Source organism: Lytechinus variegatus, chromosome 3, assembly GCF_018143015.1.
Source record: "Lytechinus variegatus isolate NC3 chromosome 3, Lvar_3.0, whole genome shotgun sequence".
NCBI classification, from domain to species: Eukaryota; Metazoa; Echinodermata; class Echinoidea; order Temnopleuroida; family Toxopneustidae; genus Lytechinus; species Lytechinus variegatus.
Window position 1 is genome coordinate 36,842,638 of NC_054742.1, and position 18,776 is coordinate 36,861,413.

At 37.4% G+C, this 18,776-nt stretch overlaps 1 protein-coding gene across 2 annotated transcripts in view; it reads right to left on the minus strand.

Moving 5' to 3' along the window:
* Window positions 1–6,747: 6,747 nt before the first annotated feature.
* Window positions 6,748–18,776, minus strand: part of LOC121410914 (transcription cofactor vestigial-like protein 4) — a 30,947-nt gene continuing 18,918 nt past the window's right edge. For both annotated transcript variants that reach the window (XM_041603297.1, XM_041603296.1), the window contains exons 2-4: window positions 14,569–14,752; window positions 9,619–9,986; window positions 6,748–9,469 (exon numbers count right to left, since the gene is read on the minus strand). In XM_041603297.1, the coding sequence (XP_041459231.1) occupies window positions 9,147–9,469; window positions 9,619–9,986; window positions 14,569–14,752 (875 nt within the window). In that variant the 3' untranslated portion in view covers window positions 6,748–9,146. The remainder of the gene's footprint in view (window positions 9,470–9,618; window positions 9,987–14,568; window positions 14,753–18,776) is intronic.

Consider the following 18,776-nt stretch of genomic DNA (forward strand, 5'->3'; position numbering starts at 1 on the left):
AATGGTAAAAAATCAATGAAATGCCATTTCCTCAGAAAATTGAAAATGGTTTTCACTGTACCTTTTGTATATCAATAGACAAATCATTTCACACCTGATCATGAATAGAAAACAAAATTAAGTCATCAGGAACCATACAAAATTTGAAATTCATGCATTTTATATTACATAACACATGGGGCAGCTGCTCGTTTATGACGTCACAAATCCAAAACTTTGAACTTTAATAACTTTCTTACTCTTTAAAGGATTTTCCTCAAACCTTCACAAATATTTTTACCATTTTTTCTGCTATTTTTACCACAAAGTTTTCTTTAGGGTGAACTTCCCCTTTAAAACATCTTTTTTTGCATTATTGTGTTCACAAAACCATGAAAAATATGAAATACTGGGATTTTCTATTTCTATGCTACGTGAGGATAATCATGGTAATGGTGTTTATTCAAAATCCATGTAATGATTCAGATTATTTTGATATGTTTTTGTATTTGTAGTAGCGATAGTTATTGCACATCTTATGCTTGTTTGAAATTGAAATTCTGTTGTATTGCAGGTTCAATACCAGGACATAAGTTTGATTTGTTAAATATATGATGCCTGTCAACCTGTTTCCTACTAAAAGCAGAGTGCTTCATGAAATTATTTGTTACATGATGCACAAATTTTTTGCATTACTGGTGTTCTATTCTTGTTCTGAATGGGATATTGAATAGCTTCACTGGTGTTTCAACAAAATAGGACTGACATTCTTATAATATTCAGATAATCAATATTAAGGATTGAGATTTTACTCAACACTTAAGAACTGATTTCAGTCGTTGACTTACGAACAGCTTTATGAAACACCTTTCCGTTGATCTTTGTTCAAAACCTTTGGGAATACTGTTGTAAATCAGTAAGATGGTTTCAAACAAATCTGGGCCCCGTATCAGATTGGTTACAGACTGATCACCAAATAGAATGGCCAATCAAGATCATTGTTACATGCGCATTTTGCTCAGTAGACTGAAGAGGAAGCAATCGGGATTGTTCTTTCAAATCAGGGATTAATCGATAACCTTTGTGTTACGGGGGGTCTGATGAAGCTATAATGATTTAATCTTATGGTTCAGAATTTGTAGGAACTATTTGATGGTCGTGATATGTAAATATGTTGCATCTTGTAAATAAACATTTGATTTGCCTTCAACAAACAAAGTTGATTTCTTTGATTTTGTCATTTGGAAACAAGATCAAAACAATTTCTTTAACACATAATGTACACTTTTTGTTTAGCCTTGCCTGGATTTCTAAAACTCTAGCTTTGATTATCAATATATTTCATTTTTTATCAATTTCAAAAAAATTCTTTATGATGAAACTACAGAGTTCATACTTTAGTAAGTAAATTGTTGTAATATGTGAGCTGTGAAGGTTTGCATGGTGGTAAGACTGAATGATAAGGTAGTCCTGTTGATCTCAACATTTTGAGCGCATAAACTTTTTCTGAAGTAATGTTAATCTGTACGCTTTGAGCACGTAAACCCTTATCTTCGTCAGGAGTGACAAAGAGCAGAGTTAACATGCTCAATATATTGGGATCTACCGTTCTGTAGATAGATTACCCAACAGTCCTTCTCAGGACTACCATACCGATATATAATGTAACCCAAATTCTTATCATCTTGCTGTAACATTTTGATGATTTTGAAAAGGTTAACTGAAGAATAATTTTGCGCTGATGCCCGCAAATAATTGATAGTTGTGTCTTGTTTAAAATTGTATGTGATATAAAGATAAATGTGATTTTTCTGATAAGGATAGTTTGTTAGATCAGAGATTATTGGAAGACCTATGATGATGATGGACCTCGGCCTATAGTTTTAATTATTTTGCTGATATTTGCTTTTTTCTGTATATTTGATGAATATGAATATTATTTCTTGATGTATATGGTTAAAGATGATAATATATTTTTGTATACCCATTCTCTGTTCTCATTATTGCATGATGGTATGTGGAAATATATTTGCATTGGATTGGTATGAATACATGCTTTAAAAGATTTTTTTTTAATATAGCAGATTTTGTTATATGCTTCAGTCACTCAATCCATTCCTAATAAACTAATAGTTGAAATTATGATGGAGATACTGAGAATAATCTTAGATCTATTTACTTTCATATCAAATTCCATCTCATATTTTTCACAAAATTATGATTTTACAATGTAAATCTAGTGATACAGTTGAAATGGATGAGATTATCCAATGTCAGGGTCCTTACTGAATATTGTTTTGTGATAGATGCCACACCATCATCAGTCTTTTCAGAGTTGATTTATTCTCAAAGGAAACAAAGTAGGACAAAGTGAATGTGCAATTAGTAGATTACAGTAATTATTTCTCATTTGTGATTAAGATTTAGGAATTATGGAAAATAAACCCCAATTTGTTTCTCATATATCACCAAGCTCTATTGGTCTATGATTGTGTGTTTTATGACATAACAAAAAATCAGTGATTCTTATGAAGATATACATTATGGCCTGTATTCTGAAGACGGGTTTAACTTAAACTCAGGTTTAAAGTTGTTTAAGTATGGTAAGCCAATTGTTACATAAATCACTAACTGTAGAGATATCATATTTCAGCTCATTTGGCTCTAAAATCATTCATAATTGTCTAGGAAGTATAAAAAGATGATTGTCTTCACCATCGATGAATCAGGAAAGAGCACAGTAAACATAAAAAACATACAACTTAGTAAAAAAAATTGACACTTTTGGCTTCCCATAATTTTAGCACAGAGTTTTACTATGGACTAACTTAAACCTAACTTCAGAATACGGGCCTATGTGACCAGTCACCCCAAACCAACAATAGGTTGCAAGGAAAGGTTCTCTGTAAAAAGCCAAAATAGTAATTTGGTCTTCAAACATCAAACATTTGAAAATAATATCCAAATTTTGAAGCTTTAAAGTTGAATAGAAAACAATTTTTTTGGAAAAAACTAGAAGTTTCACCAAGATTACACAGTGAGTGCATTTCATGCTTGAGTGAAACCCATACTTCAAATTTTGTTTTCACATATTTTTTCAAGCCGTCACAGAATTTCTTCTGCATTCAGTCAAGTAAAAAGCACCATTTTTTGGGGGGGGCAACAATTTTTTTTTTTTGGGGGGGGGGGCTGGTCACATATGTAATGCTGGTTATTTGGAACGTAACTGAAAAAAATGACGGTGGGGATGGCTTTGATGATTTTCATCATCATTCCGAGTATACTGACAAATAATTCCCAAGTTTTCAAAGTAAAGGCATGCATGAAATGTTAGTGATATAGTGCAGATGGGTTGCAGTAATGGTGGTGTCTCATGATATTGGCAAAGGTAGTGGTGCATGTCTTATGGTGCTGTTGCTAGTGGTGGTTTTGTTCTTATGTAGTGGTGATGGTGTTCAGACATACAATGATGTTTACAAAAGTGACTATGATTTGTATATATTTTTTTCAATATTTGATTTCAATGGTCGATGCATATCACCCTGGATCTCATGTATGTTCACTTACTAAAGTAATATCTGTAAATATCAACTGATCCTTTAATTGGGGTTAATAAGCAGCCACATTCATAAATCAGAAAGGGATAGGGTCACTAGTGGACTAGCTGACAAACCTATGTCCTGTTTTACAAAAACGTGTAATAATAACAAATTCACACATTTCTCTAACAAGTATACTGCCATCCAGTCGTAGATTGATAAAGCGCTATATAAATACCAATTATTATTATTATTATCCAATCAAATGATTTCAGTAGCTTTAAATTGTAGTTGTAAATTTATTATTGTAACAAGATTTATAAAACAGGCACCTGCATGTGGCCCGTTTTATAAAACTTGATAAAACTGACCTGGGACGGGGGCAAATGCCACCATCCCACCCGTACCACCACTGCTTCTGTAAAAAAATATGTCAAAAAAGTTTGCTTGTTTGCTTCACTCGCTCACAACTTTTTACAAATTTTGCCCGATATACACCCTATCTGGTCCCCTAAAAAATGTTGGCTCATTATGCCACTGCCTTCTTCATTCTCGTGTTCACACACTGCCTTCTTCATTCAACTTACCGTTTTGATTGTAGTTACATTTTCTAGTACCCAATAAATGTAAGTTGCAACAGGGGGGGGGTCTCTATTCGAAAGGGACGATCGTGGTGCGAAGGTGACTCTTTTTTATGATTGTAATTATAAAAAATATTTCAAAAAGACCAACCTCTATCTATGTATACTCCTATTCCTTCTTTCTCCCTATTCTCAATTTTTGACCCCCTCCCTTTTTTTTATAATTAATTGAGAGGCAGTTGCCCTCCCTATGCCGCCTGCCCCTTAGGAGCAACCAAGATCCGCTGCATGTTGTACTAGGCCTGAATGATTCTATCATGGAAATTGGTCTTAATCTGATGAAGTCTATATTCTTTCCACATCTCATTTCAATTTTTAAATCTTTGCCCCTACTTAAAAACGAATGTTTGTAAAAATGAAAGTACTCGCTATACATTGCATTTCGATTAAGATAATATTATTATATATATGTTATAACCGAGAATTTGGACAATTTCATATCTCCTTCCTTCAGAGTACTAGTATTTAATCCTCTTCAACTTTTATGGATGCCTTCATATCCAACAATCTCCATATATTTATAAGTAAAATTTCATACAGGCCTATATTTGAGGGAATAGTGCAGATTTCGTTTTCATCGCTTGGTCAATGGACTTCTTCAAATCAATGAGCATGCGCACATCTTGTACTTAAATGTACTTGTTCTCTTTTTATGATTCAAGATTAAAATGACTGGGTGTAAACGCATCCTATAATCTGTATTGCTCTTCCGGCACGGCAAAGTTTGCGCGTTTCACATACCTGCTTGGACAGGATCATCAGAGCGAAGAGCGAACGGGCCTTGACAAAAATAATTCTCATTCATATCGTTCTTGTCATTCATGACATAAGCGATGCAAATTGCTTATCGCCGCTTTTTTATTTTCATGATAGGACAGCCTGCATGACATGGGCAAGCAAAGCATATCTTACCTTATACACAGTCATGTTCGTCAACTTTATTCCGACTTTATTTTCCGACCACGAGAGAGGGCACTCCGAAGTTTTCAAACATTCTATGTCAAGCAAGAGCATTTACTCAGAATAATCGATAGATGATCACAGATGTTTTGTATATATATATATTTTTTCTAAGTAGGTTCATGTGTGTTTTATTATATCTAATTCATATGATTTAATTTCTTTCTGAACGATGGTGAAATATATTCAAAATGCAAAGAAACAACAATAGTTCAATAGAAACGGTGAAATACAATATCAGAGTATTAAGTGTAGCTGCTTCCGCTGCAGATCATTTGAATTCATAAATGTGACCAACTTTACAACAAAACGGTGAGAACAATTAATTGACTCATAAAATGAATAATTACATCTCGCTTGCTCGCTCATAGGCTTACTAGTACTTTTCTTTGTCACCACTCCAAGGCGCCTCGCTACCTTCAGGGGCTCCCTTCCGAGTTGAAATATCGAGAACAGTATTCTTGAAAAGGGTGATTTAAAAGTAGGAAAGATGCAAAATATACAAGAAAGGTGATGTTAGATATAGCAAGCCAATGTAACTATGGTAACGGATACCTATTACTGTGATTCTAATTAAACATATACATGTACGGTATGTATATGAAGAGATTAAAGCCAGGCATTATGACGAGGCGCATACGTCAGTTGTGATCCTTTGACGTAAATGATACGACGTCATCCTCATCCTAATCGTATATTCTCGTAATTATTACAAATATCGCAATAGGATTATGAATCTGAAGATGCTAAACTTTTCATAAATATATTTAATAGATTGTACCATTATCATTAGCAGATTTATCTTCTCATGTTCGACTGGGATTCATCATCATATCACCACTTCTTCTTTTCCTCCTCCCCCTCATTCTTTTTTTTGTTCTTTTTCTTCTGTTCTTCTCCTCCTCCTCCTGCTACTTCTTCCTCTCCTCCTACTTGTTCTTCCTCCTCCTTTTTTTCTTCTCCTCTCCTCTCCTTTTTCTTCCTCCTCACCACCACCTCTTCTCTTCCTTTTTTTTCTTCTTGCTCCCTCTCCTTCTGCTACTCCTCCTCCACCACGTCCTTCTATTTTCCTTCTTATCCTCTTCCTTCTTCTGCTACTTCTTTCTCCTCCACCTCCTACTTCTTCCCCCTCCGCAACCTCTTCTTCCTCCTCCACCACTACCTCTTCTTCTTTCTTTTCCTCCTTCTACAGGACAACATCATTACCATAATAGTCATCCATCATCACCAATGTCATCCATTCATCATCACCCATCATTCATCTTCTCCATCAGTATTATCATCTATCACAATCCCATCATCATATCACCATCATATTTTCACCACCAAATTGTTCATACCATGACCACGTTGGCTCTACCTCATTTCAAACCAACATATTGGATTATTTTAAAGTCATAGTTAAATATATTAATTATAGGGAATAGTTCAACAAAGTTTTTATCCCAATCCTCGTTTTTTTCCTGGATCCAATCTTGCGATTTCCTTTCTATATTTTCCTCACTTTGTGAATAAAACGAATGAAACATTTATACAAACAGACTGTCATCTCATTCCATTTTCCTGCATATAGGCCTACCACACAATTCTCTCACATGAAAGAAAAAAATTGTACCAACCTCAAAAAATATGATATAAAATGTCCATATTTTATTTCACAGTAACAACAGGGTTCATTATTTCCTGTCACAGTAAACAATATCTCCACACCTGAACAAGATCTTACTCATACATGTACTTCCACATGTTTTTAACTTGTTGCATGACTTTTACATTGCATGTGTGGAGAAGCACAGCTATACATTCACATACAATACAAACACTTGATATTTCTCCAAATTAATGTCACAATCCTACATGTATCTCAACATTCAAGACAAGCAACTCACCACTAGCTCAGTTCTCATATAATTCAGTTTATATTGTACAATATTTACAGATATTCCAGAAGCTTAGCTTGTCATGACACTTAATGTACATTTTCCATGTAAAATGATGACGGAAAGCATATATAATATATTCATCTCCTGTAATTTGAATATAGAGTACAAGAAGTTGGGAATGGCAAAGAACCAACTTGTTCTTATTATTGCTGCAAAAAACATTAAGTGAATATAAACATCACATATACAATTACATATGAATATTGAGGGTATACAGCATGTGGTCTTGCAATTAACTATACAGGTGGCTGGGTGTATAGCAGGCATAGGCAGAAAAGGATGTATGAGGGGAGACTATCGTTAGATCATAGAAGTATGAAAAACCAACTGGAAATCTTTAGATAGATAGCAAAAGATGGGTAGACCGAGTACAGAATCTACAGTCATTACAAATCACCTTGATTTCCTTACCCCCCCCTTCCTCACTCACATGGGTGTCCAGCTATTGTCTTCAATCCAACAATACAAGGCTCCATGGGGGGCATTTGTAACCAATCAATTACAAGATGCAAATTAGATTATGAAGTCTGTGCACTTAAACTTGAACACAAAAGCTAATTCTAGCCTACCTGGCTACATGCCAAATTATCATAGCCATGCACCTGCTCTTCTTCCTTTCTCCTTCCTTCATTCTTCAGATTTCTTCCCCAAATCCCTCCCTCCCTCCTTTCTCTCCCTTCCTCTCTCTCCCATCATTATCTCCTTTCTCTCTCCATTTTTAGCAATCCCCACATTTAGAGCATCCCCCACTAACACTGAAGTGTGGATGCTTGCAGGGGCTTGCCCCCTCTCCCCTGAACCATGTTGGGTGTTAGAGATGGGGGAATGAAGAATTGCTTTTGGTGTGTTGAAATAAACCGATGAGCTGTAAGTCAGTGAAAGCAGCAGCCCATGTCATAATCAGCAAAATAATGAAAGAAATGGAAGAACGTGATCTGTCACCTGGATAGCAGGGGATTTGAACATGGTGTGGACTATCAGTCATTAAAAAGATAAGATCTCCCCCCTAGTATTTTTGGGAGGACAATATAAACCATAATTTTTTTCCTTTCCATTTGTTTCTTTCTCTCTCATACTGATCCCACCCCATCTAATCCTCTTCTTGAAACACCCTTATTAATCACAACCCTCCCCTTCGCCATTTCTCTCTCTCTCTCCCTCTCTTTCTTTCTCTCCCTCTCTGTATTATTACTGCTAAATTTCTCTCCCATTCGCCCCCTCTCCGTTGGTATAGTGTAATGCCTGCCAATCTATTTACTATGGGGGCCCTTTCTCAAATCTTATCAGCACAGAAGAGGGTCTATACAGGGTACGAAGAGATGAAGCCTATTGTCTGAGGCTCACATCAGCATACACAATTCATCTATAGCCACATGTACAAGTACAACAATATCTTTCTCCAATTTGAATAAAACTCTATTCATTACATTAAAGATAACTACAAAAAAAAGACCAAGCACATATCATACATTGTACAAGTAAAGATATAACTTTCAACAGAGCACATCATATTTCAGTCACCTACCCCATCACTGGCCTAATAAGTTCCCCATGATAAATCTTAGCAAACTTTGATATCATAATAATAGATAATATATTGCAAGTATCAGGCATTCAGAAATTTTAATTTCAAATCATTTTTTTTTTAATTAAAAAAAAAATAGAAGAGTTTATTTTCATCCTTACATCTAGGCCTTTGTCTAATATCCCTACAGCTGTAATCAATTAAACTTACTTGATTTGGACTTTTTAATGATCATGTCACCTAACTAGTTTTTAACTCAAACTTTTTCGATGAATGTTCTATCAAATATGCAGACTTTCCAGAAGCAAGAATGACTGGCAAACACAGATGAGAGATGAATAGACTTCAAAGGGTTAGAAAGTCTGTAGCTCAAAATGACTGGTTAAAAAACACATGATGAATATAAAGTTTTTCCATGTGCACATGTAAGATCCAAGGGGTTTGTAACATTTCAGAACACTGTCCACATCTCCTTTGCACAATAGAGATGATTGTCCCAGTCTAAACCAACATATCAGTAATGTGTATATTTCTTCATGGCATTCTCTCTTAGTAAGGTTCACGATGCCACTGAAGCTTGCTGATGTTGTACAACGGGAGATGAAGACATTGCTAGGGAAGGGGACACCGAGGGTGATGTCCTGTCTGACACCGGCTCAATAACATCTTTGATCTGGGACCACTTGTCTCCAAGAGCCTTGGCAAAGTGATCATCAACAGACCCTGTAATGTTGACCTCTTTAGGTGATGATGAGGACTGTCTGAGGGTAGGTGAAGTAGCTTTGGGTGGACTGGTGGCCATGGGTGGGGGACTGGAGTAGGTTTCACGGTAATTTTGGCCCAAGCTTCTCCTAAAATGCTCTTCAATATCAGGATCTATATCTGAAAAGGAAACATGAAAATCAATTATTAACGGTGAAAGAGATGCAAGTGATACAAAATTCTGATAAAATATTGATTTCAATTGTTTTATAATTCCTACTTAAGATATATTTGTAGCTCAAATAAATGAAGACAAGATCCATTCTCACCTGCATTTTGTGGTTGCGATGGTAAGTGATTCTGAGGCATCCTCGACGACCACCTCTCTGTGCTACTAGCCCTTCCATTGAGGTACGGGACTGGACCAAGCCCTGCCCCCGCTCCTGGCCCCATGGCTACTGGTCCTGGATCGGTCCTATTGGGTTCTCTCAGGAGTGGTGCAGGGGCGCAGGTGATGACTGATGGGCGTAGAAGCTGCGGGGGCATATTCCTGTGTCTGTGAGAGGGGTGTGGTGGTGGTGGTGGGATGGCAGAGGGTCTCTTGAGTAGGTTGTCCTGTGATATGAGGCTAGAGCTACTTGGTATTGGAAGGTCTGGATTGATCTCAGGGATTCCTACCATCTCACTGGTGATTAACCTGCACGTGGAAAGAGAATTACAAAGATAGCAATGCACAATGAACCAAGGACATGTTACCAGAAGCGGATCAATAGATTTAAAGTTAATCTTAGTGACAAATTATTTTGAAGGGCAAGTCCACCCCAGAAAAAAAATTATTCAAATATAGAAAAATCAAGCTAGCATAATGATGAAAATTTCATCAAAATCAGATTTAAATAACTTATGACTTCTTAAGCTTCACCTTTAGTGACATGCACAATTCAGTGACATGCAAATGAGACGGTCGATGATGTCCTTCACTATTTCTTTTTTTTTTACTGTTGGAATTATACAATATTTCATTTTTTACAGATTTGACAATAAAGACCAACTTGACTGAACCATTATATGTAGTACTAAAACAATGCTAATTCCAAATGTACAGGGATGAAACAATTGTTGTTTCACTTGATAGAGGAGAAAATTAGAATGTTTCATATTTCATAATGAAATAGAAAATAGTGAGTGGATGACATTATCAGTCTCCTCATTTGCATGTCAACCAGGATGTTCTTATAACCGTTTTGTGAAATTAAGCAAATCTTTAAAATGTCATAACTCTTATTTTATTTCACATCCAATTTTGATGAAATTTTCAGTGTTGTACTTGTTGGAATCCTTTTTTTTAAATTCAGATCAGCTTTCTGTTGAGGTTGACTTGTCTTTAAGCAAATAGAGCAAAATCAATCAAGCAATGCTGAAAATTGCATTGATATCAGATGGAAAATTATTAAGTGGTGATGCAATGAATGAGGTATATGAGTGCATGAATCATCTTTTATTGTGCATAATTTCAGCCCCTCCAGTTGAAAATAACCAATAAAACAGCAATGTTTATTTCTGAATTCGTCTGTTGACCAAGGGTTTCAACACCACTGCAGCACTAAGATTCTCTGAACCATGTGTAAGAGTAGCATGATTCGTTACTAAGAGAATATTATTCATATGATTCAACACACTGTCTATGAAATAAAAGGTTATTTAGTAACCTTTCATTAGAACTCCTATGATTCAAGACACTATGAACTTAACTTTATCTAATAACTATTAGAATTGATCAGCATTATTTAATAATGGAATTAAAATACCATTTTTATTAGAATTTCCATCAAGTGCCAGACATTGCTTTCCTTGTTTTCTACAATTATAACTCCGACCCCTGTTAAACAGGTTTCCTACCCGAGACCAGTCTCGGGGCGCCCAGAGACTGGTTTCCAAAAAGTTGACCTAAATTTTTGGTCCCCAATTACACCGAAATCGTAAGGGGTCTCGGGGCGCCAGGAGACAGCTTTCTGTGCATTTACACTGAATTACCAAAGCTGTCTGAGAGAGGTTTGGCAGGGTGCCAAGCGCACACTCATTCCATGTGTAGCGCATCAAGCGAACCTGTCTCGGACCAGTCTCAGGCAGGTTTGCGTTTAGACCGAATCCAAAGCAGTCTCGGGGCACCTAGAGACCGGTCTCAGAACACATCGCGAGGTGGTCCAAGTTAGGTTTGCTTTGAAGGGGTCTCGGGTAGGTATGTGCTTTTACACTGCATAAGAAACCTGCCCGACACTGGTCTTGGGTTACCCCGAGGCTACATGTACTTAGGAAATCCGGTGTAACAGGGGTCTTTGTCCAAATTTCCACATTACAGCAGGTTTCAAACACATGCACAGTTGCACACCTACATGCACAATTAAAGACACATTTAGAGAAGGTATATATTTTCAGTTTTTTCTTGTGGAGGTGTGGGGTAAATACAGTGTAATTATTCATTGCCATTGGATCATCATTTAGTAAATATCAACAATAAACCTCTTTACATATTGCAGCCATTCTTATAAAGCTTAAATTCTTGAACATTTTATGTATGACTTGTTCTTATTGTATTGGGTCAAATTCTTCCCAGAGGACATTCCATTAACAAAAGGCCTAAGTGAAAAAAAAAAATACCATACATTTCAGATATTAGGAATCAAACGATGGTCAAGCTTTGCACCCTATTGTTGACCAGCACACAAGTCCTTCGAGGGTCAAAAGTTTGCAATTCTTACAAATTTGGTCAACTGCCCAATATACCACCAAAAAGTAGGGGAGACCGGGGTTAGTTGGAACGCGGGGTAAGTTGAAACATTGTAATTTTCTTTAACGCATGTTAAATAAATTTATGCAATACTGCCCTGAATTTATTGCTATTAATAATATAACAGTGTTGTATTATTATCAACAATAAATTGAGGGCAGTATTGCATAAATTTATTTAACAGGCGTTAAAGAAAATTACAATGTTTCAACTTACCCCGCGTTCCAACTAACCCCCGTCTCCCCTACATGTAGCAATAGCTTTGTAACATGTTCCATTCCAACTCTGTCAATTATCCTTCAAACTTAACAGAGAGATATTGTTACTTGTTTCAAAGGCAAAACCACACAGAAAAGTTGAAATGTGGCATGTCAAATGAAACAAATTTTAATAGTCCTATTTGATAAAATACATAACTTTAGAGCCTAGATGGAAACTCAATTTTCATATGGTCAAACATTTCCAATTACTTTCCTGGGAATACTGTAAGTTTTAAACTCTTAATACACAAAAATGTTGATATAATTTTTTTTTTTGGGGGGGGGGCATGATTTAAGAACTCCAAGTATCAAATTACTCTGATGTAATGACATGTATGGCCTAAATTTGAATCCCCCCACGATTATTACATAATTGTATATGCTCCCTTTAAATGTTCACATTTGTAGGCCTGATAGTCAGACTAAAAGCCTAGCCAAGGTGTTATTTGGGACAAGAGGAGGAAATAGAAAATAAATCAAATTTTAAGGATGCTATATATTAAAAGCGAGTTCATGTTTCTATAGAAAGGGGTACTGAAACAAATTTCTGTGGCTTTACACCCCCTCCCCACTTATGGTGTCCTCAATGGAAAGATTAATATTCTAATATGAACAGGTCTTCTATAACAGACACTATCAACCTACATATGCAAGGAATGTGGCTTATCCATGGCACTGAGCAAACAAAATATCAACTATTTGATTCTTATCTATTTTGAGGGTCAGAGTGTACAAATCTATGGAGCAAAAAATAAAGAAAATTAAAATCCGAATAGGCTTCTACAGCAACAGGGAAGACGATTTTACACGTAGACAGTGATTTTCCCTCTAGCATACACTGTTCATGCAAAGATCAATATAGACATGAACATACAGATAAAACATTCAAACAAACTAATAATAACATAATACAACTATTACAAATCACCTGGGTACAAGCTTTTGATGCCAAAATTGATCGTATCTCACAGTATGCCAAAGATAAATGATTATACAGTGCGTATCAAAAAAAAGTTTACACTTTGAAAAAGCTCTGGGAATTAAGAAATATACATGTGGGTAATTTTTTGACATATAATCTTGGGTTAGGGTCTCATCTATCACATGAAAGTAAAAGTTTTGACAGAATGTTACACTTGAGTGAGCACTGTCCATTTTTGTAAAGCTCACAGAAATCTGTTTGCGCAGAAATGCTCGTTTTCACGCTGTGTAAAGGGGAAAGGGCGAAATCAAACTTACCTTGTGAAACATTTCTCTTACATTTCCCTTGCACTTTCAGTCAATCGAAATAAAACGGATACATTCAACCATTTTGTAACAATTTTCCACCTTAATTGAAATTTCAACAACCTTTACAATTTTTTGTGCCAGCTGGATCTGAGGACATAACTGAATCTGAAGAAAAGTTAAAATCAGACATCTCTAGCATTTTTTTCACTAAGTTTTTATCATTTAAAGTGGGTTTACATTTCATTTTTCATTTAATACTGTTTCTCCACCCTTTTCCCAAGCTTGGAAATGATTAACACAATGAAAATCAAGCCTAAGTTATCTCATGTAAATCACAGCTCAGTGTAAAGCAAATATCGTCACGATGGCCTAGGTGTGTGGGGAAGTGGGATGGGGCGCAATGCACTCTTCGGAGGGTTTTGGGAAAGGAAACAAGTTTTGAAAAGTTAAAGAGATCTTCAAATCAATTTTACTAGCTAAATTCCATGTGTTCTTCAAGATTAATATCTACTTTTATTTGCATAATTATTTCAAAGTTCTGCGCAAATGATTTTTCACCAGCTTTTCAAAAGTAAGTGGTGCTCACTCAAGCGGAAATATTTTTCGACAGTTATATCGTCATTTGATTAAATGGATCTGTACCAATGTTAAAATGTGGAAAAATCTTCAGGATATTCCAAATGTACAATTTCACAGGATTTTTTCTAAGTGTAAACTTTTTTTTGATACGCACTGTATATTCACTCTGGTTTTCCTATTATAATAATAAAATAGAAAATCAAGTGGAATAAAGAGATGGAGAATGAGAATAAGAGAGGTAGCAAAAAAAAAAGAAATAGAAAAACATGATAAAATGAGAATAAAAAAAATGTGTTCAGTTGGAAAGACAGGACATCAATCTATTATTGTTATCTATATTAAAAGGGTATGAAGGCCAGAAGGGGAATAATTCCCTGTAATAAAGTGCGAGATAAGCATAGCTAGCGAAGCAAGACACTCACGTCTGCGTGCTGGCACACCTTGTCGACGTTGTTGCTGTACTCGTAGCCTTATGATTGTGGTCACCATCACACTTCATGACGAGTGGACCTTCCCGTCTCTCTACACTACGTCGCTGTCGGTTAATGCGTGATGGTAACTCCTTTGGTGATTCTGATCGTCTGCCCATGGCGTAACCCATGTCACCTACAAAAACAAACAAACATGGGTGCTGATAAGATTTGATACAAAATAAAAGACAAACTGAAAATAGGCCTGCATTAAAATGAATTGCAAGGAAATATTTGCAATATTACAAATATCAGTCTAGAAGCAGAAGATTTAATTTTTGAAACCTAAAACACGCGCGAAAAGTTACTTCCTGCAGGCCAAAGTGCGCACTGTGATGCGCTCTGGATTGGCCCGAATACGAGAAAAAATAATGTATTGAAAGTCGTATAAACCCTGATTCTGTGGTATCGTGGTTCATGTTTGTGTTTAGAATCATGATTCAGATCATGATTCAAATCATGATTCTGGCTTGAGGTCGCATAAACACAGCCTAATTGGAAGTGAAAACTTACATCACTAGGTGGCTTCAGACCGCCTCAAAGTTCATCAGTTCCAGGTATTTCTGATTGGGGAAATTTGATCTACCTCGATCAGAAAATACCAGGTAACTTTGGCAGTGTGAAAGCAAATTACATGTAATATCCCTGAAAGAAAATGCACGCTAAATAGTAGGTACTTGACAAAATTACGAGAACTTTATATATATTTCTATATAGTTGGGCAATGGTGCTGTGGGTGGCTGCTGAGCTAGTGATTTCAAATCTTTTTATTAAAAATCAAAAGAGCTAAAGCTTACCATCAAATCTGCAAAAAGGTTTTTAATATCATACAATAAATACAATGGAAATAGACCTGTGTGCATGAAACTCTTTTCTCATTTGTATAACAGCCATTTTGTGCATAAAACCATGAAATATATACAAAATTAAAGACTTTTTCAGTGTTCTGTTTGTATGATTTCTTTTGTCTTTGTTTTACTATGAATAACCTGTTAGCTGGGGTGGATTAATCTTCAAAGAATAAAACTGAACTCCTTTACCACTGTCCTAGCTCCATGAAAATATGACTCATTGTTGCTTGGTACACAGTCCTATTTGACACCAACCTCTATGAGAAATCTTCATAAAGGTCACCTTGTTTGTCCACTGCCAAGCCCCTCAAACTATAACTAAAATCACTCTGTTATAAAGATTATTTCAAATTTTGGTGATCCTGCATGAATGTATGTACCCCCCCCCCAAAAAAAAAAAAAGAAAAGTCAGAAAAAGAGTGGTTTTGTTATCATTTTTCTATGCTGCAAAAATATATCTCAATTTTTACCACCCCCCAACAAAACTGCAATACTATAGGACAACTCTTTTTTCAGACTTTCCGTAATGATTACTTTGATGAGTTTCTTTAAAAGAAAGAAATATTTCAAGATTTAACCAACTTGTAGAACACAAAAGCTCCCCCAGGAAGCACAAAGAGAGCATATTTCCAAAAATGATAAATCTTATGGATTATGACAATAAAATCTGATGTTTATAGCATAGCCTGTGCACTTTCCTTCATTCCTTGACAGCATCGGGCAACATTCACTCTAAAATAACTAAAAAATATCTTCCGTCTCTTCCTATTTTAAAGTACTTTTCCCTGTTTCTTCACTCTTCTTCTTTTTTTAAATCTTTGTGCGTGCAAGCAAACGCTCTGTAGGCAAAGCTCACCAGCCACTTTCCCACGCTATCAACAGGCCTCAGCTATGCAGACTATGTAGGGAATGGAGCCTAGGGATTGATTTAATTTTCTTCTCCGCGACAGGAACAGAGACGGGGACAGCCACTGACAAAACAGTTCAACTTTCTTCTCCTCCTCTTTATTTTCATCTTTTTCATATCTCAATAATTTTCCAGTTCATGTTGCAAGCCCTGAACTTTTGTATTATTTTCACAATCTTCTGTCAATCTTTTACCATCATCCATGAAAATACTTACCTGATTTTCTTATTTACGAGATAACTCATACATCTACTTGATTTGCTAGTTCAGCCCTCTGGACTGCCATACCCGAATAGAACTCCCAAGGATTTAAAAAGCGCGAGCGCGCCCTCTCCCGTTCAGGCTTACTACCCATGATCACCGCGCAATTAGCGTCCATCTTCCTCACCTTTCGCAAGCCCATACGTTGAAACATGTTGCTACGCAAGGCGGAGGGTCGGTGGGAGGGTATCAAGTAGATGTATGAGTTATCTCGTAAATAAGAAAATCAGGTAAGTATTTTCATGATTTACTTCAATAACTCCATACATCTACTTGATTTGCTAGACCAGCACGGACTCAAACCGTAGGGAGGCATGTTTTCAATTGTAAGCCTAAGAAAATTTAAAAGAAAAAAACAAAAACAACGAAATTTAGGGAGAGGGGGAAAAAGCCGCAGCTGCTTTAAGCGCCGAAGCAGCAAATCTCGCCTCGCTGGACGGAATGTCCTTCAAGTAGAAAGAAGTGAAGGAGTTAGTTGAGCGCCAAAAGGCGGCCCTCAAAAATGTCCTCGAGAGGAATGCCCTGTATACTCAGGAATACTAAGTATCATGGGCCCTCGGCCTAGTGTCAGGAGAACAACATCACCTGCTGACTAGAGCGTAAGAATCGAAATTTGTTGAAAATTTCAACAAGAATCGTGATCGGAAAACTGAAGCTTTTAAGGCTCAGTAAGTGATCAATCGACCAGTCTGAGAAGGCGAGATATCTCAGAACCCCTACCGAAATTTAAGCGTGCCGCTTGCTAGTAACTAGCATGCGACTAGCAGGGCACTCGCTTAATAAGCGAGTGCATGCTAGCGAACAGTCCCTGCTCGCTAAAAGATCGCTTAACTATTACTCTGCACGCATATCACACGCTTATTAAGCTAACCGCATGCTAGTTACTAGCATGCCGCAAGCTTGCGCAAGCTAGTCGCACGCTTCCCGCAAGCTTGGAAATTTCTGTAGGGGAAGCCTCCGCGTGGGAGAAAGCGCCCAGAATTCGATATCTGTCTCAAATGCGTGAGGGCAGAAATCTGCAGAATTCTGATAGAGAGCTGTGGTAAAAAGTTACTAGCGGTCCGAAGGGGACCAGGAACGACGGAGAGTAGGGATTTAGGAAGAAAACCACTCGTAAGGCAGACAAGGGTCGAGAAAGCGACTGAGTGCCATCCTGTTAAAAAGGAATGCCGCGGACATGTTGCCTATGTAGAATAGAGCAGTCTGGTCAAAACAGCTCAACCGGGCGTGTCAGGAATACAGCGCGGTACACATCACGACAAAAGTGTGTTAGACCGAGTGATCGAGAGAGAACTCAGGATCCCCTTTCTCCCATACTGATTGAAGCACCCATCTGAGGGTGCAGTGCCCGCGGTGGAAGAGGTGGCTTGGCTCAAGCCACCATCGCCGAGAGAGCCCGTGAGGCTAGGCTGCGATGGCTGACCGCTGGGCGGGGGAATCCCTAGCAGCAGCAAGTGTACGCCAGAGGGAGCTGGCGAAAAAAAATCTGTCACGATATTACGTGTAAACGACCATCAAGAGATGCTCTAAACGAACAGACATCGCCAGATATGATACCTCAACCGTTACATTCCCAACGGAATCGAATGAGGTAGCAACGGCCCTGTCCTATCAAGTTAGGGACGGAAACTGGCTAAGAGTGTCGAAGTCCTCGCTTGAAGAAACAAGCGAAGGAGACTTGAGGAAGTAATCACAAAATTTCCATCAGTCTGCGGTGAGAACCAGTTGTTTATGAAAACAGTCACAAGGCCTGTTTCTCAGGTGATCGTAAGAGCGAGCACCGCCGGCGCCGGTTGCGGCAGCGTGGAACAGTCCGATATCGGTAAGATAAGGAGCTCCAAAAAGCTGCGGGGGGCGGCAAAAATGACGCCCTAAGCAGCGGGGGATGAGAATCTAAATTTCTAAAAGAAGAACTCCAGTGAAGTAAATCACTTACATGGAGAGGCTCATCCACAGTCGGCCCGAGAGAAGGCGGGTCGTAGTGATCGTGGTTAGGAAGGCATAAGCATACATCCATCCACTGTTACATCATCCTCGGTCGTGCGGTGACCCTGGCCACATGCCTTGCATGGAAGGAGGATGAAAGCAGCATGCGGGGCGACTCGAGTGTGCCGTGAAAAAATTTCTAAGAAAGAAGCCGA